This window comes from Athene noctua, chromosome 1, assembly GCF_965140245.1.
Source record: "Athene noctua chromosome 1, bAthNoc1.hap1.1, whole genome shotgun sequence".
Taxonomy (NCBI): Eukaryota; Metazoa; Chordata; class Aves; order Strigiformes; family Strigidae; genus Athene; species Athene noctua.
Window position 1 is genome coordinate 1,595,239 of NC_134037.1, and position 26,740 is coordinate 1,621,978.

Here is a 26,740-nt window from a genome sequence, read left to right on the forward strand (position 1 = left end):
GGGGAAAACCAAGCTCAGCGACGCCAAAACCTCCCGGGACAGGCGCCAGGCGGGTTCCCCCCCCCCGTGCCAACCGTCCCACGCACCGTGTCACCGCGGTCACCCCCGTGCTGCTTGAGAGCCTGTGCTAATTAGCCTGTGTTTTAATATCCCTCTCCGCTGTTTTCGCCTTCGCCACTTGACATTTGGAGTTATGTAAACACGCCGAGCCGTGGCAGACTTTGTGCTTTTTTCCATTCAGCAGCAGCGCTGAGGTTACGGCGGCGGCCGGCGGCCCGTCAGCGGGAGCATGGCGAGCGTGGCAGGCCCGTGCCTCCCCCCGGAGAGTGTTGCCTCTCCTCTGCCCTCACCGGACGGCATGGGGGTCCCACCAGCATCCCCCTCCGTGGGTGGGAGCATCACCAGCCCCCAGCCCAGCTGCCGTGGGGGATTCTTGCCCCGCAGGGCAGATCCCCTCTGGAAGAGGCTCGCTTGGAGCATCCCGAGGCTGCGCTTTTTCTGCCTGAGAGGGGAGAGGAAAACATTTCCCCCTGACCTGCTCACACTGAGCAATGCCTCATTTTTCAACAATTTTTTTTGCAGCCCCTTCCCAGAGGCCAGAATTCCCGCTGGCTCTTGGCAATGAGCCTTTTCTGATCTGATAATTAGTTTATTTCCTAGCAGAGGGCAGCTCCGCCACAAGCACAGACACGTCCTGCACAGTGGCCCCCAGGCGGATGGCACATCTCCCCGCTTTGCTGCACCCTCAGCAGGGGCCAGGAAACATCCCTCATCGAACAGTCTGGGTGGGAAGGAATCATTGAAGACCACCTAGTTCCACCCCCTGCCCCGGGCAGGGCCACCTTCCCCCAGCCCAGGTTGCCCAAAGCCCCGTCCAACCTGGCCTTGAGCCCTTCCAGGGAGGGGGCAGCCACAGCTTCTCTGGGCAGCCTGTGCCAGGGCCTCACCCCCCTCACAGGGAACAATTTCTGCCTCGGATCTCATCTAAATCTCCCTCTGTCAGTTTAAAACTGTCACCCCTTATCCTAACTACCTGCCCTTGTAAAAAGTGTCTTCGTGTCCCCCCCCCTTTCCTGCAGCCCCTTCCAGCCCTGGGGGGCCGCTCTAAGGTCTCCCCGGAGCCTTCTCTCCTCCAGCTGAACCCCCCAACTCTCCCAGCCTGTCCTCACAGGGGGGGCTCCAGCCCCCCCAGCATCTCCGTGGCCTCCTCTGGACCTGCTAAACCAGCTGATCCCTCTGCACTTCCCATCCCCACCTGGCAGCACAGGCACCTCCTCACCATGGTCTCTACACCGTACAATACCTTTCCCCAGTGGTTTGGGTCGGAAGGGACCTCCAAGATTATCTAGTTCAGGTCCTCATCACCTGTCAGGCTTGTGAAGGAGCTGGAGGTTTGGTCCTTGAAACTCTCAGCTGCAGAGTGTGATGAAGGTGTGGTGGATGGTTTCCAGGTGGCTCTGGAAAGGCCAGTTCCACCCATGAGCAGAGACACCTCCAAAGAGCCAATGGCTGAGCCCACCTCTGTCTTCTCTTTCTCTTAAAAACAGCAAGCCCACAATTCACATAATTTTCACACCTCCAAGCCAACAGAAGACACCTTTAAAACACAGTTCCCTGCATTTGCTCAGATTTGTACCTGTGTTTATCCATGTGCTCTCTGACCAGAGTTTGGCATCTCAAAGTCATGAAGGTGTTTTGTACCAAAAAATGGACAAATTTGAGGCTGAATATCACCCAGTTGATCTTGTTTTGATGCCCACCCTGGTGCTTCTTTTCCTCCTGAACAAGTGTGAGGACTTGGCGCTCCTGAGCATCCCTGTGCCCATGAGCCACGTGTGCATACCCCACAAGGAATTTTCCCTTGGGCAAATCTTCCTCGGATCCCACCAGAAATTGCCCCCCCCTGGCAAAGCTTCCCTGGGGCTCCACCTGCAAAGTCTCACTCAACCCCAGGACAAGGCAGAGGTTCCCTGCAGCACATCTCCTGGCAGGAAAACCCTGCAGCAGGGAATGCTGTCCAGGCCACAGGACAAGAAAATGAAGTTTTGAACCAAAGGAGTTTAAGGCCAACTTCAGAGCCCGCCAGGATGGTCTGGGACGTGTCACTGTTGGGATCTGGGATGGTGGCAGCATCTCGCTGGGCCACCAAAATACCTGCTGGAGACCTCTTTATAGAGTGTTGCTCTGCTGTTTGCTTACCAGGCAATCCAACCTCTTTCTTTTGATCTGCTTGGCCCTATTAATTTCTCTCTCCAAACTCAGGAATGGTCAGAATCATAAAACCTGAGAAAATTAGGGCTAGAAGGGTCATCCCGTGCACTCCTTCCCGCTGCAGGAGCAGCTTCTCTTCCCTCCATCATGAAGAAAGTTTTTTCCCTTTCTGCCATTAGAGATGAACAGGCTCAGCATCTTCTCACTCAAACTCTTTCCAAGGTGCCCAGTGGCTTTCAGACCTCTTTTATAGACTCCATCCTCCTGGTGCGTGTCCTCTTCCAAGCCAGAGGGGGGAAAGGAGAGAGAGGAGAGGAGAGGAGAGGAGAGGAGAGGAGAGGAGAGGAGAGGAGAGGAGAGGAGAGGAGAGGAGAGGAGAGGAGAGGAGAGGAGAGGAGAGGAGAGGAGAGGAGAGGAGAGGAGAGGAGAGGAGAGGAGAGGAGAGGAGAGGAGAGCCTGAGGGTGAGGAGGTGGGTGCAGGATGTGTCCCATTGCCTTGCACCCACTCAACAGGCTCCTGTCCAGAGGGGCTTCTCCTGGAAGAGCCCTTCCTTCAGGCAGGACTTTGGGGTGCCACGCAGATCTCTCCCTCCTCCCCAGCAGAAATCTCCCCCTTTGGAAACAAATCCAAGTGAGAGAACCAGCGCTGAGCCTCCCCCACTTCTTATTTATTCCTGCAGCATCCCCGGCGCAGAGTGAGCGGGAGACAGTCAGAGTCTGGCCACGCGTCTGCCATGGATCATTTCAGATGAACACTTTGCATTTCGGGAGGGCTATAAAATGCTCGAGCGAGCCTTTCCCTGGGCTGCCTCTGCAGTCATTACCCACCGAGCAGACAATAAAGAAGACACAACCGTGCATGTTCCCATAATAGCAGGATGGAGGGCTCCAGCGGGCAGCTCACGCTCACTTGCCTTGATTGTTTATGCAGATAACCCGGCGCTGAGCACACCAGCACTGTCAGGGAGCAGCTCTGGTTTGCCTTTCTACAACCGGATTTGGGGGCGGAGGGCAGAGCAGGTTTTATTTTTCACGTTGAGAGTCAGAAAACAAACACTTGGTTATTATGGATCACCTGGTTTATGCAAGTATCTAAGAGCCCCGCCTAACGTCAGGCACGCTCTGTGCTGCTGGCTGGCTGAATGCACAATAAAACACATCTCCAGTCCGAGTGAGCTCAGTCTAAAACACTGAAAGGTGGGAAAAAGCCAATGTCACTGGCTCAGGGAGCCGGAGCACAGCAAGATTAAACAAGTTGTCAGCGTTGTTAAAGAACATCAGACTGATCCCGTAAACATCCACCTGCCACTTCCGTAGCTGGAAAACCGCATCAGGGCAGGAGCTGGGGCTGTAAGGGCGGGTCCTGGCCTGGGTTAACCTTTACCTGGTTAAACGGTGCTGGTGGCTGTGCCAGCTGGTGCCAGTGCTGGTGGCCAGGGGGGACCCCACCTTCAGGGGGGTCTGAGATGGGATGTGGGAGCAGACGCGGTGGGGAAGAGGGAGAGGCAGTTTTCCAGGGGCACAAGGGGAGGAGAGGGCTTGTCTGAAGCTAAGCTGGGTCTGGACAAAATCAACCTGTATTTGCAAAACACTGAGCCTGACTTAATTAACAGGACATGCTGTGGGAAGAGAGCAGTAAAAACCTGTCATTTATCCCTGACATCTCTGTTGTGGTCATAGAATGGTTTGGGTGGGAAGGGACCTTAAAGCCCCTCCAGTGCCACCCCCTGCCCCAGGCAGGGCCACCTTCCACTAGCCCAGGTTGCCCAAAGCCCCGTCCAACCTGGCCTTGAACCCTGCCAGGGAGGGGGCATCTGCCACCTCTATGGGCAACCTATGACTGAAGGGATGGAAGGGATAAGATGGGCAGTGAAGGGTTTTCCTTCCCTTTCTCTCCTCACTTTCTCGCCATGGCTGTGTGAAAGGTGGGAATCTCTGCTAGTATTCAGGACATACTTCAATTTTCCAGACAGGTTTGACCAAGACCCACAGCAGAGGCTGTTAAAGCCACGTAGATGAGCTGGGGTGTCCTTCTGTGGCTTCAGAGCTGCTTGGAGACCAGCAGATAAAGTGAGCAGGGGTGGGCATGGGTCCTCTTCCCACAGAGGTGAGCTGCTGGTGGGGCTTTCGGCAGCTCTGTGCCCAGCAGCACTCCTAGGTGACATGGAACAGTGGCACCAGGCGGGCTGGGACACTCGAACCCAGCCTGCAGCCAGGCAAGGTGAGGGAGGAACTCTCACTGCAAGCCGCCTCGGCAAGAGATCGGTCATGAAATTCAACACTGACAAGTGCAAAATAATGCACAAGGGCAAGAGAGAGCCACAACGGGCTTCAAACGTGCTATGATGGCTTGGAGAGGTGCCCGGGCTTGAGGGAGAACCTCACGTTAGGGGTTCCCAGGGAGGCAAGGAGGGCATGAGATGGGGGTGTCAAAGGGGGACATCACTTCCAACCGTGTGCTGGGGGGCTGTTCAGGGAGGACATCGCTTCCAGCCATGTGTCTGGGGATGGCGAAAGGGTGTAACTTCCAGCAGTGCATCTGGGGTTGTCAGGGGAGGGCATCGCTTCCAGCTCTGTGTTTGGGGGTGTCCAAGGAGGCCATTGCTTCCGTCTGTGTCTGAGGGTGTCATGCAGCTCTGGAAAACACGCCTCAAGAAAAGCTGTGTTAGATGGCACAAGGTGGCCATTGGAGTGGCTCGGCTGCCCTAGGAGGAGGAGGGGGAAGACAGAGCAGGGCTCTTTCACCCCAAAAAGGGGCAGCTCAGGAGGGTGTGAGGTCTGCAGGCTCAGGGTAACCTGAAAAAGAGAAATAGGAAACGGTCCTCATCATGGGTTAGACTCATCCTAGAGCCTGGGCCTGACCCAGCAGGGGAAATCCCCCCATGAGCCCATCTGCACTGTCTAGGACCACTTTTAGGAGCAGAAAGGATGCTTGTAAGTGAGAAGATGTCCAGGCATGTTGCTTCTCCAGCCCCTGGATATTACAGACATGCCAAAGTGAGCATGAGAGGGACGAGTGAGATGCCCAGGGGCACACGGAGCTCAGTGCCCTGGCCCTGAGGTGGGTGAGCTGAGTTGAGCAGCTCGTCACCTCACCCTGCTTGAGAGCAGCCACCCCTCCAACGTGGTCAACACTCCCCGCAGGAGCAGCACCCCAGGCCAGTGGCACACACCCCGTGGTCCCAGGGACGCTCCCAGCCCCCCGCTGCACCCCGCAGACCTCTTTGCCGAGCTGCCTCGCTCAGGGTGGAGGAGCACCTTCACCCACAGCGTGGAAGAGCTGCTGTCCCCTTCCCTCCAGCTGCAGGAGGGTGCTTGGCACGTCCCTTAGGTTTAACAAGGATTTCAGTCTCTTTGCAGACCAGGTGTGTCAGCGAGACTTGGGCTGTCGCCGTTGGTGGGTGTCTCTTCCCCATGACCATGACCATGACCACGACCACGTTCCTCCTCCTGCATCTGGTGGTGGTTCCCACCAGCCAGCGGTGCAGCGCCTGGACCCGGAAACCCCCGGGTGCTCCCGGTGACACCAGCGGAGCCTTTGAGGCGAAGGCCCTCAAATTTGTGCTGCAGCAGAGCACCTCCCTAGCATGTTTTAATGACTGATGACATAGTACCCTCTACGCACCGCCTTATATAGTCCTCCCTGACACTTTGGATTTTATCCCTACATCATCCTTTTGATGGTTGGAGCTTTTCCAGTGAAGTAAAATTCTTTTGGAAAATGCCGGTCCCTGGAGCGTCACATGTTTTGGTTTGTTTTTTACAATATCTCAGGTTCAATGAACCCTCACTGGTGCCTGGGCCAGGTCCGTGGGGCTCTGCTTGGTCTCACTGCAGAGAAAACTGGGACAAGGAACCTGCTCCCAGCATCTCCACCTCAAACTATCCAGTTTGGCTCCAGTCGTGTTTGCAGAGCAGGGTGCTTTGGGTCCCTGTCAGGGGGTCCCTCCTCATGGGACACCCTCCAGCAGGTTTCTCATGTCTCTGATGGGGTCTGCAGGTAACCCTGACCCCTCCAGCACCTCCTGAGGGAGCTGCTTGGAGCCAGTGGGACTTCCAGAGGGGCTCAGTGTGGGGAAGTCTCACTCCTGAAGGCCTGTTTTTGAACATTTTCCCCCACGAACTCCAGCCATCTCAGGCTATTTCAAGGCCATCTTCCTATCCCGCCCTTGGCTTTTGCTGCAGAGAGGATGCTCCAGCCCTTTATTTCTCACCTACCCGCTGCTCCTGCCCTCCCCATCACCCCATTGCATTTGGGGTTACCTCTTCCAGCCTCTCCCAGCACCGCAGCAGCAGCAGAAGACGACAACCAGGATCGGTCTGCACTGCAAAGGACAAATCCCATCCCACTGGGCCGGGGCCATGCGACAGCCTTGCTTGGATGGTGGGTTTTAATTCCAGGCCCCCAGGCCCCACACAGTGACAGCCCCATGGGCAGTTCAGAGCTCTCTTTTCTCCCCAGGCCCTCGGATCCTGGGGAGAGCCCTGCAGACAAGCAACGCCATCGTGGAGAGCTGGGAGCCAAAGCAGCTGGAAAATGCAGCCGGGTTTTGCAGACTTCAGCACTTTTCCCTGCCAGAAAGAGGCTTGCCCCTGCCCCAGCTCTGCTGCCCAGGCAGGAGGCACCCCATTATTTCTACCTTGCTCTTCCCCTGTAGCTCACCCCGACCCCTAATGCAGGTCCCCTACAACCATGTACAGTCCCCATGGGATCTGGGTGCCTCAGGCTCCCCCCACACCCAGAAAAGTCCTTGAATCAGCCAAAGAAACTGAGGCAGGGGAAGTGTTTGCCCCTTGCCTTGCCTGCACATCCCTTGTGTGTCCCTGCACCGCGGCTGAGCATCGCTGCCCCACTGCCCAGCCGGGCACAGACACCCCGGAGTCGTGGCACCTGCGTGGGGTGAAACATGAGTGGAGAAACCAAGAGGCACATGTGGTTTCCATGCAAGCAGCCAGCTCAGAAACCAGTCCAAAGGACTGGGGTGGTGGGGTCCCATAACCCCCCTTCTGCCTGCCCCCTCTGCCAGCGGCCGCAGAGCGCCGTTTGCAAGCTGCTGGTGCCCTCTAAAGGGAGAAGAAAAGGAAAAAAAGCCCCAGCAGGACAGGCAGACACCCTGCTGCAGGATAGATGGCTTCTCTGGAAACAAGGCGTGGATGGGCGGGGGGGGCTTCCACGAGCATCAGCCCAGCAGCTGGGTCTTACCCCTGCTCTGACCTTGCCTGCGAGATGCCAGAGCTGCAGAGCACCGGGACTGGATCATCAACACCGTGACGAGCACAGGGAAGCTGCAGAAACCCTGGCAGAGGCTCTAAGGGTATAAGCTTGAGGCGGTTTGAATTTACTTCTTGTCCTGGGGAGAGCTGCGCAGCCCCAAATGGTCAAAAAACACCCCCGTGTGCTTCATCAGGCTCGTGTTATTCCTCGTCCCACCAAGGTTGCCACCCTGGCACATCACCTGCTGCCCGGGCCAGCCCATCTGCTTCAGCAGCCCCAAACCTCTGTGCTATGGGATAAACACCAGAGAACGGGGCTCTTTGCTGGATCTGTGCTGCTTGGCAAGAGAGAGGGGAGATGCACCCACCCTCCTGGCCTGATGGAGAGCAGATATCATGGGTGCGAGAGCTCCAGGGAGGGGGCACAGACTAAACATGCGGATAACTCAGCCCAGCCCTCCAGCTGCAGGGGGGAAGGCTGTGCAAGGTGATGCTGCAGAGGGGCTTTCACCTTCCTCTACCTTCAACACGTCCTGTTAAAAGACATTTGGAAACATGGCAAGGGTTGTCTGCACCACTGGGAGGCTGCTCATGTGCTGAAAACATCTCCATGTGTCTTGGAATTGAAGGACTCCTGAAACAGGATTACCAGAACTGGCTGTTCAAAATATCTCCTGGAAAGGCCAAGGTGTTCTTGGTGCCTTCACGAGAGTGCCGGGGAGGTGGAGGGCAGAGGAGGCTGGGAAGAGATTAAAACAGCTCTTACCTCTGCTACACGCCACGCAATAACTGCCAACATGGTTTGAAGCTTGGAAACCCACCCTGATGTTCTCAGGAAGATTTCTTCACCACGGGATTCTTTTGCATCTGTTTCTTTTTGCTTTCCTGGACTTAAACCTTGCAGGGTATATTTAGGCGACTCTCTTCTCCCTGCCAGGGCCCAAATCTGTGCCGTGCCCTCCACACACCACAGCTCAGCACTTGAGGACATGCTAGGCAGTGACAAAGCACGTCCCAGGCTAAAAATAAACCCCACGTTGGGTATTTGTGGTAAGATCAGCTCCCCTGCCAGCTCCCTGCCAGACAGCCCTGCTGGGGGACACGGTGACAAACAAATCATCTCTTGGGGAGGTGGTTTGGTAAATTCTGGGCTCCCTCTCTGCTGCCACCACGTTTGCTGGACCGGGGAGAAGAGGAAGACGTTTTCCCATGATGAGGAACCACCTTGTAGGGTTTGGTGCTCAGACCGTGCCATGCATGAATCAAAAACCAGGGGGTTCTCTGTGTGCTGGGGTTGCTGGAAGGATGAGTTCATCTTGGAAGTCTTGGCCAGAGCAAAGGAAATAAGGAAGATTTCTTTGCAGCACCAGCTTTGATGTGTGGGGGAGCTCCAGGGAGCTTCAAGGACAGGGTTATGGAGCTGCTCCAGCATTGGTGGGGAGGGAGCTGGTGGTGCTGGGGGGTCTCACATGGCTGTGAAAAGGTGATAAAAAGGCAAAAAAAAAGTCCTCACTTGGCATCTAAAATGTTAAGAGTTGGCTGCAGTCCAGAGCCATCAGCAAAGGAGGATTTGGGCTCGTCCATCCTGGGTGGTAACTGTGAGCTGGGGAGAGCCAACAGAGGTGCTCCACGAACCCCAGAAATCCCCCCAGATCCCCCCAAGAGCTCCTGGAAGGGGGTGAGGGCCGAGATACCCACAGCCCCCCTCTACTGTGCAAGGGCAGGGGAGGCAGATGTTCCGTTTCCACTCCTGTAACATCCCTCCAGGTGCCTAAAAGCAATCTCAAGATCAGATCCTGGACCTGCAAGGGGTGACCCCGGGGACCTGCTGACCTCCACGCAGCCTGTACCCCCGCAATAAAGATCTCAAACTTCTTTTTTTAATTCAGGGATCCATCGTATGATCCAGCACCCAGACAAGAACCTCCCCAGGACACCTCAGCAGACACGTCAGGGTCAACGTGCCAAGTCCTTCCAGGGAAGCAAATGAAATTTGGTAGAAATGGTGCCATTAATGAATTTTTGTCTTATAATTTAAATAAATAGATGTCTCTTGCTGCTTGCCTTTTGCACCACTGACTCAAAGTGACTTTCTTCCTCGTGGCTGCTGTGCACATCCTCCCCCACCCTAGAAATGCTATGTGGTTGATCTTGGCCAAGGAACAAGCCCTAAAAAGCATGCACAACTCTGTCTCACCATGAATGATGACCTGACAGGAGTTTAAAGTGATTTTAGTAATGCATTAAAATACATGAGGCCTTTTCTTGGTGTGTTAAACCCGAGCTTTTGAAGTGCTGCAGTAGTTAGTCCCCATCAGTTTGCTCTAACTGGATGAAATGTGCTGGCTGGGAAGTGATGAGCAGATAAGTTTAAAAGGGTTATTTCACTTCAGATGTCAACAAGTAGGGAAAAAAAAGTCAATAAAAAGCTGCTAAAAACCCCGTCTCTGGGTTTCCAAAATAGCTGCTACAAAGAGCTCCTCGCTGCTGGGGTGCTTTTGTGTGTCCAGTCAAGAATGGGAATCAGACAGGAGGCTGGTGAGGAACCAGCCTGGTGGGAAAATGCTCAGGGATGAGGCTGGGGTGGAAGTGGGGTAAGGAGGTGAAGCTGCTCCTGTCCCCAGCAAGGCAGTGGTGCCAGGGTCGAGCTGGTCCTCCTGCCTCTGCCCTCCGTCCCAGCAGCTCCAGGATGGTGTAGGAGATGAAGTTCTGCCTGTAATGGTGCAGAAGAGAGGTCAGGACCCCTTCTCCAGCCCCATGGACAAGGGGCACAGGCTGACACCCTTGCAAGGGTGCTCACTGGTGTCCCAAAGGTGCCATACCCCTCATGGATGGGTGGCACTCACCATCAGCGACAAGCTCTGCCTGTGCCCTGCCCCGTCACCTGCTTCCAAAATCACAGGAGAAAATAAGGCTTCTCGGATTCTCAGAGAGATGGGGATGAGTCTCTGGAGCCAAGGCCCCAGCGCCAGGCCCCGAGGGAATGGCCTCAAGCTGCCCAGGGCAGGGTCAGGCTGGCTCTGAGGAAGGATTTCTGTGCAGAAGGGGCTGTTGGGCGTTGGAATGGGCTGCCCAGGGCAGGGGGGAGTCCCCGGGATCCCTGGAGGGGTTGAAGAGTCGGGCTGAGCCAGCGCTGAGGGATCTGGGGGAGTTGGGAACGGTCAGGGGGAGGCTCATGCTTGGGCTGGGGGAGCTGCAAGGGCTTTTCCAGCCCGGATGGTTCTGGAGTTCTGTGAAATAAATGAAACAGGGCTAAAGCTGTGAGCCGCCCCTTGCTCACACTAGGACACTGCCCTACCAGCTCTGGAACGGTTTGACCCTTCTGAGCAGGAGCCCCCTCAGAGGACGGAGGAATGAAGCTCCTCTTCCTCCTGGCAAAGCACACCCACCCCACACTCACTGTCCTTGTAGTCAGTTACCTTGAGAGTCATTTTCTTCCCCCAATTTCCCTGGTAGCTTCTTGAAACCATATCAGATTTGGCCCCGTGCAGCATCTCCTGTGGTTTGGAAGAATTACCCTGTTGGGTTTGCTTTGAACCGGACTGTGGTAACCTCCCGCGGTGCTGTTCAGTTCTTCTGCAGGACAAGAGAGTGGACAACCGACCCCACCAACCCTCTGCCCTGTCCTCCCCATTTTCTTTTCCAGGCTGATGGGCTCTAGCTTGCATGGCCATTTCTTGCACAGATGCCCTGTAGACCTCCAACTGCTCCGATGCCTTTCCCTGAACCCTCTCCTGCTCCATCATCTCCTCCTGGAAGCAGGGTGGTCACACCACGCACAGGCAGCAGGGAGGGCAACCCCCCCACTGGCTCCCAGTACTGCCTGCTCTGCTCTCCACTCATTTCCTAATTATTCCTGTGGTCTGATTTAGTTTTTTGACCCCTGCCAGCCACCCACCCACTGTAAACCCATGGTCTGGCTGCTGGGTGGAACTGCTGGGCTGGAAACCCCTGGGTGATTCAGCAGCATCTTCCTCAGACACCCTCCTGCAGCCTTGTCTCCGTTACCCTTGTCTATTTTGTGCCATCCACAGGCTCATCACCTCATCTGTGGCTGCTGGTGACTATGCTGCAGTCCGTGTGCTCTTCCTCACCATTTCTCACCCCAGGTGAGAAGGTCCTGGGTGATGCCCCCCCATAACAGGCAGAGCCTGGACCGGGGCAGAGTTGCCTTTTCCACCCTGGTGGGCAGAGGCCAAGTGGGGGCACTTTGCCTCCCAAAGAATGACCCCATCAAACCGAGCTAATCCCCTGCCTGTCCTCAATCTCTCAGCCCACTGATCACCCCAAATGTCAGGAGGAACAGTGTGGTGGCCAGCTGCCCCCTCTCCTTGGAGGCCACAAAGAGCATCCTTGCCGCATGCGGGCAGGTCCCTTTGGCGCACAGAGTCCAAGTCAGCAACCAGCTCCCTCTCCTTTATTTTCCCATTGCTCCTCTTCCAACTGGAAAAACAGGTTTCCACCGAGGGCATTGCTTAGGCTCGGTACTCGAAGAAGCAGTCTCGGAGCTGTCTCTCCTGGGAGGTGACCCTCTTCCCTGAGGGGAAGGTCTGGTAGGTCCGCAGGTTCACCGGTGACACTCGCAGCAAATGCCAGCGGGTCTTGGCGCTGAGCGGGGTGCTGGGGAGGAGGAGAGCACCAAGAATGGTTAGAGAAGTTCAGGAGGCAGCAGGTACAGGCAGGACTTACAGAGGTGTAGGCAGGGCTCAGCATTAGGGCTGTGCTCCGAGGACACTGGGGCACCCACGGCACCCACGGCACTTGTTCAATCCAACCTTGCACTGGGCTGATGCAACCCGTGACCTCCAGGCAACAAATATTAATGCAGGAACAGCTCTGCATGTCGGCATCACCCAGACAGGTTCAGTCACATCTGCATGAGGAAGGACCCTGGGGATGAGGAAGAGTTTGAAGGGATAGAGGGAAGACACAGATGACTTCCAAGACCACCACCACCACTCACACCCTGTTGGGGACACGTTGTCTGTCCCTCCAGGAGCTGGTCCAAGTCAAATAATTTCTGTGGGCATGTAAGGAACTGAAGAAATTAATGGCTCAAACATTCAGCGTCACAGAAAATCTCAAGGACAAATTGTGGCCTTTGTGGTTGGTCTAAGGAATAAATTATCTGCCCAGGGGAGCGCAGAGTGTATTGAAGGGTGCGCGGCTCCGCTCCCCTGCAGTCGTATTGCCCAATTCCCTAGATGAGCCTCAAAGGGAGGAGATGTAGACTGAGTAAAACCTTATGTTCGAGGTAAGGCCTACACTTTAATTTATGACTGTAGCCTCAAAGGAGAGCTAAGAGATTGGTAAGAAAGAGAACTGACACCAGATGGAGCTAAGGGAGCTAATGGCTCAAGAAGCAAAAACTGAGGGAAAGGTCTGGGGGGGAAATCATGACCACTGATTCAATTGGACAAAAGGGTCAATGCACCCCATTGCCCCCCAGCACACACACTGAGCTCACACTCCACCTTTTCCCCATCTCTCCTGCAAATGAGTTCATGGAATACCTGTCTCTCTTTGTCTAGTATGCAAATCAGCTGATAAAATGAACTTAAAAAGTGACAGAAAACTGCTGGGTGTGCACCCCCCCTCCAGGATTACCGACCCTAGACAACGCTGGATCCTTGGGCAGTGATTCAGATTTCTTTCACTCTTCCTTTCCTTTCCTTTCCTTTCCTTTCCTTTCCTTTCCTTTCCTTTCCTTTCCTTTCCTTTCCTTTCCTTTCCTTTCCTTTCCTTTCCTTTCCTTTCCTTCCCTTCCCTTCCCTTCCCTTCCCTTCCCTTCCCTTCCCTTCCCTTCCCTTCCCTTCCCTTCCCTTTTTTATAGATTTATAAAAGACCACAATCACTTACTATCCTTTTCCAAGTTTCAGTTGTTTGTACCACAAGTAAAACATTTTAACCAGCCATTTGGTGTCATTTCACCTGAATTTAACCCGAGGGTTTCACAGAACCGTTATGAGTCTCTGGGCTCCCAGTCGGGTCGGGTGGTGACAGGACATGGCTCAGGGAGCAGCCAGGTCCTCAGCAAGGAGCAGAGGTACGTAGCAGCCAGCCAGGGTCAGGATCAGGCCTGGAGATGGTGGCCAGGGTCAGGCAGAGCCCAAGGGGCACCCAGCCGTGAGGTAGGTCTGAGCTCAAGCCCAGATCCAGGTCCAGGTTGGGGTGGAGGAGGTCCACGACCAGGCCCTGTGGTGCAGCTGCAAATGGGGGCTGGTGCTAAATCTGCGGCTTAAAAATGGATCCCAAAGGAAAGGAGGTGCTGGCCATCACCCCCAGCTTTGCCCACAACAGCTCCTATCAGCGCCAGGACTGACCTTGGCCTCTGCCAGCTCAACTCCTGGAAGGGAGATGCACTCATGGGCCCAACAGCGTCTGCTTTACTTCATCCACTTCCATCCATCGTTCTCATCCCACATATTTCTCTGCCTTGCCACAAGACGGGGCCTGGGTGAAGGACAGCCTCCCCCACTCCTCTTTGTTTTGTCTGGGCAGCGAAGGGTTGATAAGAAAGAGTTAGCCAGCCTAGGTAGCCACAGCAGGCAGCCAGGAGGAAGCCTCCATGCCCATTGATTAACCTCTCATTTAAGGAGCTTCTCTGAGCTCCACACCCAAAAATATGCAGATTCATGGACTTCTAGGGCTGGCTGTAGCCAGCCTTGCCACTCAGAGCCCCACCATGACTTCCCATCTTGCAGCAAGGAGGGTCCAGCTGCCTCCTGGGCTGTGCAAGCAGGAGAGTGGCCAGTGAGGCAGAGGCAGCATCCAGCCCCCCCATCGGTGTCTGCGGAGCTGCGGCCGGTCTGAGGCCCCTGTGCAAGACACAGACACACACAGCAAGGGCCACCGAGATGGGCTGGGGAACACGGCGTGGAGCCCACCCGGGGTACTGGATCCAGCACAGGAAAGACACGGACCTGCTGGAGCGGGGCCAGAGGCCACGGAGATGCTGGGGGGGCTGGAGCCCCCCTGTGAGGACAGGCTGAGAGAGTTGGGGGGTTCAGCTGGAGGAGAGAAGGCTCCGGGGAGACCTTAGAGCGGCCCCCCAGGGCTGGAAGGGGCTGCGGGAAAGGGGGGAGGGACTTTTTACAAGGGCAGGTAGTTAGGATGAGGGGTGACAGTTCTAAACTGACAGAGGGAGATTTAGATGAGATCTGAGGCAGAAATTGTTCCCTGTGAGGGGGGTGAGGCCCTGGCACAGGCTGCCCAGAGAAGCTGTGGCTGCCCCCTCCCTGGAAGGGCTCAAGGCCAGGTTGGACGGGGCTTTGGGCAACCTGGGCTGGTGGAAGGTGGCCCTGCCCGGGGCAGGGGGTGGCACTGGAGGGGATTTGAGTTCCCTTCCCACCCAAACCAGTCTGGGATTCGATGTGCAAGGAGAGGCAGAGCTGGTTGTTCAGCCTCGAGAGGAGAAGGCAAAGGGGGATCTTATTTCTGCCTACAGCTACCTAAGGGCAAAGAGAGGGTCCAGAGGATGTAGAGCGGCAGGAGGCCGGAGGATGCACCTTGAATTTCAAGGTGCACGGTGATAGGAGCAGCGATGGGCACAAGTTACAATATAAATCCAGCCAGGTATAAGGAAAATATATGAAGATACTTTATCTGAAGCCCTGGAGGTTTTGGGGGTTTTGGTGGGTTTTTTGGTTGGTTTGTGGGGTTTTTTTGTTTGTTTGGTTGGTTGGTTCTGTTTTTTGGTTTTTTTTTTTTCCTGGATTTTACACTCCTAATGAGCCACAGGAATAAAGCACTAGAGGGCACCCACGTATTTCTGCTGGCGCTGGCCCCGGCTGCCTCCCACCGCAGCTCAGCCCCCAGTCCTGTTCTGGCAGCCCTGTGGGTGCTTTTTCAGCCCATGGCAGGTCCAGTGGAACCATCCCAGGAGGCCGGTGCTGGGCTCAGAGCTCAAGGCAAGAGGGAATGTTGGATGTCAGCTCTCACTCACGTTGCTTGGGAGGAACAGACTCCTCTGACAGCTCCTCTGGTCCGCGGAGGGTTGGGCAGGGCGGTGGGGGCTGTCAGTGCTGTGGGTCTCCATCCAAAAGGGTGGTGGGACACGGGGCCAGGCTGGGACACGGAGCACGTCGGCCCCGCACAGCCCACGGCTGTGAAGTTCAGCCCTCTCAGATGGGTTTACACAGTGGGGTGATGCAAAGTCTCTCCAGGGGAGTTTAGCTTCACTATTCCCTGAATTTGGGCTGTGGTCTGTGCTACTCCATGTTTTACTTTCCCTTTATTCTTGCTAAAAATGATTTATGGCTGTTTCTTTCTAACTCCTATTGTGCTTTCAGTGCTGGGGAGAATTATCCAGCTACCTAATCCATGTTTTAGCAGTGCTCCGTCTACTTCTGGCCACCTTCATGCTCCAGAGATGCTGACAAGCTCCCTCACACGGTCCCTGTGCAGCCTCTGCCCCGACATCCCCAGGAGAAGCTCCCTGGTGACTCTCTCAGCGCGATGTTTTGGGGCTGCTCAACCCCTCGGCATGCCAGCATGGTGCTGGGGCAGGGAGGCTCAGATGTGACACGTGAGGAGCTTAAACAGATCCTTCAAGCAACACTTCAGCATCTGCACCCCAGGCTGCATGCGTGGGGTATTCCCCTTGCTGCAGGACTGCCCTGCGCAGATCGGTAGCAAAGATGGTGGAGGAGAAAACAAAGACTGATGGTTTCTATCTAACATAACCACAGCTCTTGTCTGTCCTGGTTTGCAGCTCTGCCTGGGGATATGCTGGACCCCCTCAGATGGGGTAACAAAAGTATTTAATTTTGGGTGATAACAGATATTCTGGCAAGAGGTCTGTGAGTACGAGAGGTCTGTGAGTACGAGGTGTTCTGACAGCAGCAGTTTTGGGAGGAGATCTTATGTCTCAGGGATCCTGCTGTGTTTGTTAGTGTAGAAATTGTGCTGGCGGGCATGGTGAGGGATACAGCAAACAAAAGCCACCCATGAGAGGCACCGAGGGCTGGATGAGGACAAACACTTACGTGCTGCCCCACCTCCCTGACCCTCTGCTCCATCAGGACAATCGGTCCAGGGAGGATGAGGAATACCCACGAGCTTCACTCATCGATGTCTTTTTTTCATGAATGACTGTTAGAGCCATGGCAGAAAGGGGATTTTTGCCTTTCAGTTTTTATGACCTCCTCCCCTCTCCAGGACCCTGCATTGTGGAGGTACCTGGCGAGCAGAGGCCTGGATCCACCAGGTCCCTCCGAGGAGCCCCAGCACTGCCCATGCCCAGCCCAGCCTGGCTATGGGGACGCAGGAGCTATGAGCCAGGGTTGGGGTTCCCCCATCAGTTCATGGCCATGGTGACTTGGAGATCTGTTTGTGATGGCTTGGGTGGTCAGTGGGCAACCTGCGGGTGGCAGCTGGACCTTTGGCCAACTCACATGATCGATTGCTAAAGTCTTGCCTTTTCCAGCAGCCACTTTGGTCTAATAGTGAAGTAGAACTGTTGTAGCCTGTAGCTCTCCTCTACCACACTGGAAAAGGTCCCAGGGAGCAGCAGATGCTGCAGGGTGTCCCACAGCAATGAGGAAGGGAGGAGACAGGACACAGAGCCCCCAGGATGCTGCTCCAGTTTTTGTCAGGGCTTTGAAATGAATAAACATCCAGAATTTCAAACACACAGCCAGGAGGATGCTTGCTTTTAAAAAAAAGCCCCTGGGATTTCTAAGTAGGGAAAAAAATCCTCACAGCCTGACATGCTGCCCACCAATTCTTTCAGATTCATCTAGTTTCTTCTTCTCTCATTTTTCTGAGGACAGAACGTTTGGGTGAAGAAAAGAAGGAGGATCATGTGTGGGGCTGACCCTCCCCAGACCTCTCCAGTTTCATCCCACTAGCCCGAGCCCTGGGAGCTGGGTGCCACCATGTCCTAGGGCCCGTCTGCAGGGACATCTCTACTCACAGGTCAAGTGGATGAGGAAATCTCTCCTTCTCCTTCGAGGGCAGCACAAAGTAGGGAATGGGGTGCAGTGTCCCACTCTTGTCCTGGTAAAACTCACGGTGCTGCTGGCTCAGCTGCAGACAAAAGCAAATGTTCAGGTGGTTTGTCTGAGTTCAGGCTTGTTTGGGTTTTGTGAGCACCTGAAACCACTTAGCATCAGTTTTGGCTGCTGAGGCAGCATCCCTGCCTGCTGCCTGTGCATGGAGCTGGGGCAGCGAGCCTCACTGTGTGCAGGCAGCAGGGGAGGGGTCAGCTGCCTGTAGCCCCCCAGGATCCCCCCAGGATCCCCCGGGTCCTCACCTGGTAAAACCTGCCCAGCTCCTGGGATGGGGCACCGTCCAGGCTGAAGCGGGTGTGTGGCACGGTCTGGGGACCCTGGGGGGATCTCATGGTGGTGCTGCCACGGGTGTTTCTGAAGGAAAACGCTGGGTTTGGGATATGCCTTCAATACCTGCGTGGGAAACGTGGTCAGGAAGGGCCATGCTGGGGCTCTCCAGGAGGAGGGAGCTCCCTTCCCCTTCACGGCGCTGCAAAACACCCCCAGGGAGCCAGCACTTGCCTCTCTGGGTTTAAATGATTCTGCTTTAGCAAAAAAACCCACATTTGATGCACAGCACTGCATTTGAGGATAAACTCAAGGGATTCTGGTGGTAGAGGGAACGGCGCCGTTGTGACCCAGGACATGTTCAATGTTCATTTTCCTTTTTAAGTGCCTTTCCTTGCATTCTGGAGGTGCCCCAGGCAGAGAGCTGCTGCTGGCCTACAGGCTGGCACCCAAGGAGGAGGAAAGGGGAGCAGCTGGTCCTTCTCCTGGCAGAAAACCAGCAGGAAGAGGGAGAATGAAGCCGACCCCCAGCACCCAGGAAAGGTCAGCGTGAATTCCTGGTGGCCTCACCTCCCAGGTCTCAGGCTGAGGGTGTGATGCCAAACTCAACTCATTCCCACCGGGCTGAATGGGGAGACGCTGCAGAGCATCTCGGGGGACCAGTCCTCTGCTGGAGTGGATCCAGATGCTGCCTCCCATAAAACAACCAGGAGGCTCTCCCAGGCAGGGAACAGCCCCCAGATTCCCCCTTTCCAAAACGCGGGGCAGGGAATTCATCAGGACACGGCGCTGGCTGGCCCTGAGAGCAGAGGACGGCTGCACAGACTCATTCTATCACTCCATCCGCCCCACAAAGACATTATTTGGATCTTCCCTTAGCTCCTTGCACCCTCAGAGCTGAAAATCCAGTTATCACTAATAACGAGTAGGCAAAAAATAAACTGCATTCCCCCCTTCAGCCACCCCAGAGAGTTCAGAGGCCTCCCTGTGTGCTCCCGAAGTGTGGAAATATGTCATTATTCTCCCTCCACCTTCTCAGCAATTGGTTTTCCTGCAAAGCCCAGTGTGCTGAGACACTGCAGCATCGGTGGAAAGCGCTTCTTTTCGCCAAGCAAACTCACCCAAGGCATATTGGAGTTAATTTTGCTGCAGTCTGAGCTGGTCTGCCTAGAACCTGACACCAGCGTTTCAGCTAGTGCAGGAGACCTTGGCTCTGAGCGAGAGCTGTATCATTCTGTAAAAGCCAGGAGAAAAGGAATATCTTAAGGAAAAAGAAAGAAATAAAAGCCCTTGTGCCTTGCTGCCAGGGTGGAGAAAGCAGAGCTGGGGGAGAAAGGAGACAACTGAAGGTGAAAATCAGCAATGAACTGTTTAGCGCATCCCCTGGTCAATGGGAGCCTGGGGCTCGCTGAGCTCTGTGCCCCCCTCCCCAGAGAGGCTGCAGAGGTTGTTTTTCAAATTCATGTGGATAAAACCACTGTCCTGCTGCCTGTCCCCGCAGGGTCTGGGCTCAGTGGCCCCGGCAGCCCCTGTGCTGAGCCCAGGCCCTGGCCAGCCCTGCTGCAGGGACAGCACTAACCCCCAGAAGACACCCCAGGTATGAGCACAACTTCATTTGTATGCCAGACAGCAAGATCCTGATTAACATTCTGGGGTAAACACAGCACAAAAAACCCCCATCTTTCCCAGGAAAGTGCATTGTATGTGAGTTTTTTTCTGCCCAATTCCAACTGTGTACCTTGAACATACAGGATGAGAGAGCCAGCCCATTCCCTCTGGTTTAACAGCCAAATAATGAGCATTTCTGTTGTCTGAGCCTCTTGATGTGCAGCTGCTGACACTGCCCTGCGATGCTGTTCACCTCTGCTGGTATCAACCAGTTCCAAAGCGAAGCAGTAAATGAAAATATTTGATATGCAAGTACCCTGTTGCTTGCTACTCTCCAGTGTGCTGGAAATATTTGTGTGAACAGGTACAGGCCGTAAAAAATGCGGCACGTGATTTAAACGTGCAAGCACCTACAGAGCCAGAAAGGTCCCTGGGCTGCAGAAGAGGATGGGAAAGTGAGACATTTGGCAGCAAAGCTGCTCTGAGGTTGAAGTGGTGAGATGTGAACTGGGAGCGGGCTGTCAGCCAGAGCGCTGGATGGCTGAAAACGATGCTCTAAAAAGGCCAGAGAGAAAAACTATATATACATATATATATATTTAAAATACATATGTATCTCTTCTACAAATATACCTCTGCCTGTAAGGGAGAAACGGACTGCAGCACCTCAGAGAGCAGCTGCCACAGGGGAGGGTCAGGCTGGGCAGGAGGAGAAAATGTTTCCCAGCAAGAGTGGTCCGAGAGTGGCACAGGCTGCCCAGGGAGGGGGGAGTCCCCATCCCTGGGGGGGTTTCAGGGCCGTTGGGATGAGCTGTGGGGAATGTGGGGTAGGGGAGAACTTTGTAGAGTCGGGCTGAGGGTTGGACTCGATGATCCCGAGGGGCTTTTCCAGCCTGAGTGACTCTGGGGTTCTGTGATGCCAGCCACGCGCGTAACCCCCCCAGCAAGGAGCCCTCCTGGGTGCAGGGCACAGGCAGCCTTGGCACCCGGGCTGGTCTGATACCGGGGGAAAGCTGCCGGGGACAGGCACTGCCCACCCAGGGCAAGGGCTGCCTGGGGCAAGGGCTTCCCCCGGCTGTTTGGAGCAGGCCTGGCTGCAGCAGGAGTCTTGGCTTACGTAAAACAAAAGGAGATATGAAAGAAAACAAGAGAAGGAGAGCGAAAATACGTGAGGAAGTTGGGAAGGAGCTGGGGAAGCTGCCTCACCTGGGGGGGCAGCGGGAGGATGGGCTGAAACTCCTTGTGACTCGCTTGGGCAAGAGATATTTGGGCTCTGTGGGGAGAGGAAAAGCCCCCCAAGTCCCTCCAGCAGCAGGGGAGTGTTTTAGCTGGGTGCACTTGAGAAGCCTTCCCGGCTCAAAGGCTCATGCATTATTCACCGCCCGTGTGCGGTATGCACGAGGAGGTGAGAAAACCGCGCTCCGTCCCTCTGCAACCACCGATAAAGCCGCCAACCCCTGACCCGTGGAAAACATCCCGGGGAAACATGAAGACGCGGGGTTGGCAGGGCAGGGCCGCGGGGAGATGGAGCCCCTGCGGCACCCGGCTCCTCCAGGCCCTCGAACACAGGCTTGGAACTGGCAGGGGCGAGGGGGGCATGGGGCAGGGTGCTGGGCCCGGGAAGGGGGCAGAGCTTTGGGGTGGGATTCAGGACCCGTGAGGGGTCCATAGGCAACGGGCAGGATCCGTGAAGGGGGCAGGGGGCAGGATCCGTGAAGGGGGCAGGATCCGTGAAGGGGGCAGGGGGCAGGATCCGTGAAGGGTGCAGGATCCGTGAAGGGGGCAGGGGGCAGGATCCGTGAAGGGTGCAGGATCCATGAAGGGGGCGGAGTCCATAGGGCAGGGTGGGGGCCCTGGGGTGCAGGTCTGGCTGTGCTCAGCCCCTACCTGTGTCCGGGCTGTGGAGGGTCCCTGTGCTGCAGTTGCCCCCAGAGCCATCCTGTTTGCCTCTGCCTCGCCCAGTTGGGTCACAAACACCATGACCGGGCAACGGTGGGAGCCCAGCACCACCCAGCACCCCCGGCACCTCCCCCAGCACCCTGAGATCCCCTGCCTACGCCCACCCTGGCACCACCACCTGCACCCCTCCCCAGCAACCCCTGCACCCCCCGCCCTCAACCCGCCTGCTGCAGGGGATGCAGAAGTGTCCCTAAATTTGCATTTTTAGGCTTTTTGAGTTTTTCCCCCCAGCTCCTTGTGTAAGGGGAATAGTGGGCTCTATTCCTGCCCCAGGCAGGCAACCAGGGACTTGTCCTGGAAAACTTTTGGGAAGGGTCAGTTGCTTATAAAAAAAAAAAAAAAAAAGGTAAAAAAAATAATTGCCCACACAGATCTGCATGTTCTATTAAAATAAGCCTTGTAAAATGATCTTGCCTGTAAGGAGCACTGGGAGGTGCAGGATTCGGAGGGGCTGTTCTTGGTTTGCATCTAAGCTCTGAGGTATTTGAAATAATTTAAAAAAAAAAAAAATAGAAGGGGAAAAAAATTTGAAAAGGAAAGAAAATAGAAATCAGGGGCTTTTGGTGGCCACCCCACACGAGGATATTAAGGTGCCAGCTCTGGGGAAGGTCTCCCAGACACCTGCTCTCCTGGTTGGGTCGTGCAGCAGAGGTGGGTGTTGGTCTCAGCCTCGAATTTCAACATTTCCAAGAGCCTGGTGACATTGTGTTCCTGGAGGAATGCTGTGGAGTCGATGGGATGTTCCTGGCTTGAGCTGAGCATCCCCCTGAGCGGGACCCTGTGGCTCAGTGGCCGAGCTGGCCAGGCTCCTGCTGCCGTCTTCTCTAGTTCCCAGTGAGATGTGGATTCAGCCACCATGGCACTGGGGAGAAACTGGGAGGGCTGGGCTCCATGGCACGGGAAATTGCTCCGGGTGTGGTCGACCCCACACAGAAACCTACCGTGGGTCCTCTCTGCAGGGCGGCCAGATGAGGAAAGCTCAGTTCGCTAATTGTGCTGAATTCAGGAAAATGGGAAAACCTCTGTGGCAGAATTTAAAATAATAATAATAAAAAATTTCCGCTCGTTGAGAGCTGCTGCATTGCTACAGCTGCTGAGGAGCAAGTACAGCTCTGGCATTTAAGGAGTGAGAAGGTTGTCTGGCTCACTGCGGGCTTGCAATCCAGCACCTGCACGGCTTCCCAACCCGCCTCGGGGGATACGATGAGAAGATGAGAAAGTAAATGGAAAACGATGCAAAAGGCCAAATGGATTTACCAAAAGTCAGTCCTGCTAGACAGACTAGATCGCTTTCTTTGAAAACTGCTGATCTTCCAGCTGGGTAAAGGAGCTGGACAGAAGGAGTGAGAAGATAACCGTGACCAGGGTGAGGCTGCAAATAGCCAAAGGCTCCTGGCCACGGGACCCCTGTGGGTCAGCAGTGGCTTTCCACAGCAGTCACAGAGGCAGAAACCTCCCAAGCTTTTAATGGAGCTTGTTCCTGGGAGAGGCATTGTGCCAGGGTGTGCTGTCGCAGAGCTCCTGAAGGTCTGCGTTCCCCAACGTTGCCTTTATCTGCCTGAAAATGATGCTTTTGGGTGGGCTGCCAGGGAGCCCTGGTTTAGGTGTCTCCTGCAGATCCAAGGACTAGAACAGAGCCTGGGATTCTCCCTGCACGCACAGACCAGCTCAGCCCTGCCAGGAAACCCCAGGCAGAAGTTCCAGCTTCTCTGGGAGTGAGTGAGGGTCTTGTCATGGCTCCAGTGGGAAGACATCACTCCAGGAAACAGCCTCAAACTGCTCGAGGGGAGGTTTGGATTAGATATTAGGAACAATTTCCTCACCAAAAGTGTTGTTGAGTGTTGGAACAGGCTGCCCAGGGCAGGGGGGGAGTCCCCATCCCTGGAGGGGTTGAGCAGACGTGTAGACGTGGCACTTAGGGACAGGGTTTAGTGGTGGCCTTGGCAGCGTTGGGCCAACGGTTGGACTCGATGATCTCAAGGGTCTTTTCCAGCCGAAACGATTCTGTGATTCTGTGACAGAAGCACCTCCAGCTCACGCCTGTTCCCTGCATGGCTGCACCAGGGTGGGACACTCGGTCCAGAAGCTCTCATGATACCTTGTGAGAACTGATTTACACAGGAAAATTTACTGATTTGCCTCAGATTTGGCATTCCTGCTTTCTTAGCAAGCTCTGTTACTTGCTCACACTCCCGCTTATGTACAAAAACTGCCTCCACAGCATTTTCCCCCTTTTTTTTCAGAGACCAATACACACATACAGAGCCGCCCACTGCAGCACTCAAAATTATAGATGATGCTGTGAGGCAGCTTTATGCCAGAAAGACTCACTCATGACAGTTGCATCCCTGAAATTCTTTAAAATGAAAGAGACTCGACCTCAGAGGGGGACGATGGCAGGTGGAGAGAGACTTGCAGTGACAGAGTCAAGCTCGGGAAGTGAAAAATGGAGTCTGTGAGTGGAGGGATGAAAGACAGCAGGGGCCAAGGGATGCTCCCAGCCCTTTCACTGCTCATTCCTTGGCCCCGGTTACAGCAGTCATGAGTAAATCTCTTGGATGCTCTCCAGGACACAGCCACTGCTCTGTGGGGCAGTTCACCAGTGGGGGCTTCACTTTGCTCTGTGTGGGGCTAAATTAGTGTGACTGCTCTCCAGGGAGCTGTGGTGTAAGTGATACCCATGAAGCACTTGACAGCTCCCCAGGAAAAGGGCTGGAGAAGCTCCAGAAAGATGCTTTGGTTTGGATATTTGCCTTCCATGAGGGTCTCCCTGTTACTCACCGTCCAAGGGTCTAGCTCAGTTCTTGCTGTTGGGGCAAAGGGACTGCATGAGGAAGAGAGGGGCCAAAAAAAAAAGTGAATCCAGTGGGAAATGAAAAAATGCACATTGCTGTCCCTCGGGGCAAGGAGGTTCTGGCACCCAGAATTACTCTGAGGAACATCTGCATTGCAGGAGAAAGGTCTTTTCTGCTCCTTTTTGTCCTGCCTCCAGCAACTGCCCCTTTGCTGCCCGGCCAGGGCTCCCTTCTGGGCTGATGCTGATGGCAAAGCTGGTTCAGTTGCTGCTCCTGTTCTGCAGGATTTGGGACTTCAGCTGCCAATGGGAGAGAGGATCAGCGCAGCCACCGGTGACCTCGGCAGACAGTGGATCCAGCCTGGGAATCTGCAGAGCTGAGCGCTGCAGGCTTGGAACAAGTTGATAAGGCAGCCCGGAGGAAAGGGCAGGTGATACTTCTCTCGGCAAAATCACCCAGTGGAAAATGAAACCTCCCTGCCCTCGCGCAGAGCCGCTGCGTGTGCCGGAGCTCTGATAAGGATATTTTCCACCTCGGAAAGGAGCCCCATCAGCCAGAGCTGCAGGACTGGGCTCTGCTTCCCCTCCACCCGCTGCTGCGCCATCCTGCCAGCACCGCTGCCCTGCCAACCCGCTGTCCCCAAAACACATTGTCCCCCAGCACACTGTCCCCAAAGCTCACTGTCCCCAAAGCTCATTGTCCCCAAAGCTTGCTGTCCTCAAATCACATTGTCCCCAGATCATGTTTTCCCCAAAGCTCACTGTCCCCAAATCATGCTGTCCCCAAATCACCCTGTCCCCAAATCACATTGTCCCCAAATGATGCTGTCCCCAAATCACCCTGTCCCCAAAGCTCATTGTCCCTAAATGCCACTGTCCCCAAGGCACGCTGTCCCAAATCCCACTGTCCCCAGTCCCGCTGTCCCCAGAGCACACCTGGAAGGAAATTCACCTTCTTCAGGCCGTGTCACCGCAGCCTGGATGCGCTCGGGCCATGGGGCTCCTGGGGATTTGACGCAGCAGCCTGGCTGGCACGAGGAGAGAAATATCACACAGGAAAATACACAGCTCTGCGTATGCACTCGGGCACTTACACAGCCTGTCATCACCCCCCGCCTGCATTTAAACATCCCTCGGAGCCCATCCCAGAGATTCCCGTTGGTGAAAAGGGTCAAAATTAGTCCCCATGGGTGATGCCTTGGTCCAACTCTCAGTCAACACAAAAAAACGAGAGAAGAAAACCACAACTTTCTGTAATTAATAGGATTTTAGTGCTTTGACAAATGGGGAGGCTGATATGTTTTTTCCAAGCGTGGGAAGAGAAGAGCTGGAAAAAAAAAAAAGAAAGAAAAAGAGTTAAGAAGAGAAAATATCATTAATTTTGGATTTAATGTTCTGTAGAATCATAAGACTATTGCTTTGGCGTGTGCAATTGGATTTATTTTAATGGGATACTGGTGCTGGGGGGGGGTTGGTGCACGCAGAGGGACTACTTAAGGCCTGATTCTGCCGTGGCAAGAAGTCCTTTCCCTCTTGCCTTTGGTGTAAAACCATAGTAAATAAGCGGAATCATCAGTGATTCAGAGGTGGGTGTGTGATTTTATTCACATGGAGCGATGTGAAAATTGCAGAGACACTGTGAAAAACTGAAATTAATGTTTATGAAGGGCATTTTCTCACCCTGCTCTGTTAATCACAGCAGGCCTCTTCAGCTCTCAAGCCGGAGAGAACATTTTTAACCCACCGTACCTCGAGAGTGCTCATGTTTTGTTGACTTGCCTGCAGTTGGGTTCCCACGTTCATCTTCATTACCCAATTTTCGGGTATAATGGGTAGATCTTCCACCATCCAGGAGAACGTTGAGCTCTATTGGTCTCCTTGGCTACGACCAGAAAAATTTGGCTGGGTTGTCCATCCTAAGAGGATGTTTACATCCAGGAGCTGAAGGGCAGTAGCTTCTTGCACTGCTTTCAGCCCCTGCAGTCACCGGATCACAACCAGATTTAACACACCCTATCAAAGACCCACGTGGCCATCATCCTTCTGCCTTAATTTCTTCTTTCTTGCTTTGCTGCGTCTCTTTATTTAAGTTTGGGAGCAAAACTATGGGTTACCGCTCCCCCAGAGCCCTCCACCTGTGCTTTTACAGTAGGAACAGTTAAATCAGGTCTGGGATTTCATATAAAATAAAATCAGGGAGAAATAAGTCACGATCCTTATCAGATCCTTCGGGCTGGTGGTGTCATGGTGGCCATCGAGCATCACTCACCAACCCACACGGCGCAGCTCTAAGCGACCCGTCCTACTGCTGCATGCAATGAGTATCTTCAGTCAACACCCCTTACACTAGATTTTTTTACATAGTTATCTACGTTATGATATTGAGTAAGAGGTTTAAAATTAACTGTAGGATGCAGAAGGTGTTTTCTGTAGTACTTGTGCTTCTGGGGCAACATGGGTTGCTTTGAAGGTGCCTCTTAGAAACGCGGATGTAATCTGCTCTTGACCCAAGTGAATTGGAGAAGTGGAGATGGAGGTGAGGACACGTTCTGCTGAATGACCCGAAAAGATGAGCAGCACTTGGCCGAGGGGCTTCGCCTGGCTGTTATGTCCCACCAGAGCTGCTGCGTGACAAGGGGCAGAGCAGCGCTTGGGCTGATAGTCGTCCAGCTGC

At 54.6% G+C, this 26,740-nt stretch overlaps 1 protein-coding gene across 5 annotated transcripts; it reads right to left on the minus strand.

Moving 5' to 3' along the window:
- Window positions 1-11,834: 11,834 nt before the first annotated feature.
- On the minus strand, window positions 11,835-25,114 carry CIMIP2C (ciliary microtubule inner protein 2C). 5 transcript variants are annotated; one of them, XM_074920746.1, is made up of 5 exons: window positions 25,003-25,114; window positions 18,827-18,939; window positions 17,681-17,831; window positions 17,342-17,454; window positions 11,835-12,045 (listed from the first exon to the last, which is right to left on the minus strand). In XM_074920746.1, the coding sequence occupies exons 3-5, from the start codon at window positions 17,768-17,770 to the stop codon at window positions 11,901-11,903; spliced, it is 348 nt and encodes a 115-aa protein (XP_074776847.1). In that variant the 5' UTR covers window positions 17,771-17,831; window positions 18,827-18,939; window positions 25,003-25,114; the 3' UTR covers window positions 11,835-11,900. The 5 variants fall into 5 exon arrangements, with proteins under 5 accessions (XP_074776847.1, XP_074776857.1, XP_074776868.1 ...); XM_074920756.1 differs by having other exon boundaries at window positions 25,019-25,096; XM_074920767.1 differs by lacking the exon at window positions 25,003-25,114 and adding an exon at window positions 21,201-21,263.
- Between the last annotated feature and the right edge of the window lie 1,626 nt (window positions 25,115-26,740).

What these genes read in the sequence shown, in the direction of transcription:
- CIMIP2C (XM_074920746.1), bottom strand. Translation starts at nt 17,770, where the DNA reads ATGAGATCCCCCCAGGGTCCCCAGACCGTGCCACACACCCGCTTCAGC. An exon ending in AGCTGGGCAGGTTTTACCAG is followed by an intron (nt 17,455 to 17,680) that starts GTGAGGACCCGG and finishes TTTTGTCTGCAG; the next exon opens with CTGAGCCAGCAGCACCGTGA. An exon ending in TTTCCTCATCCACTTGACCT is followed by an intron (nt 12,046 to 17,341) that starts GTGAGTAGAGAT and finishes CCTCCTCCCCAG; the next exon opens with CACCCCGCTCAGCGCCAAGA.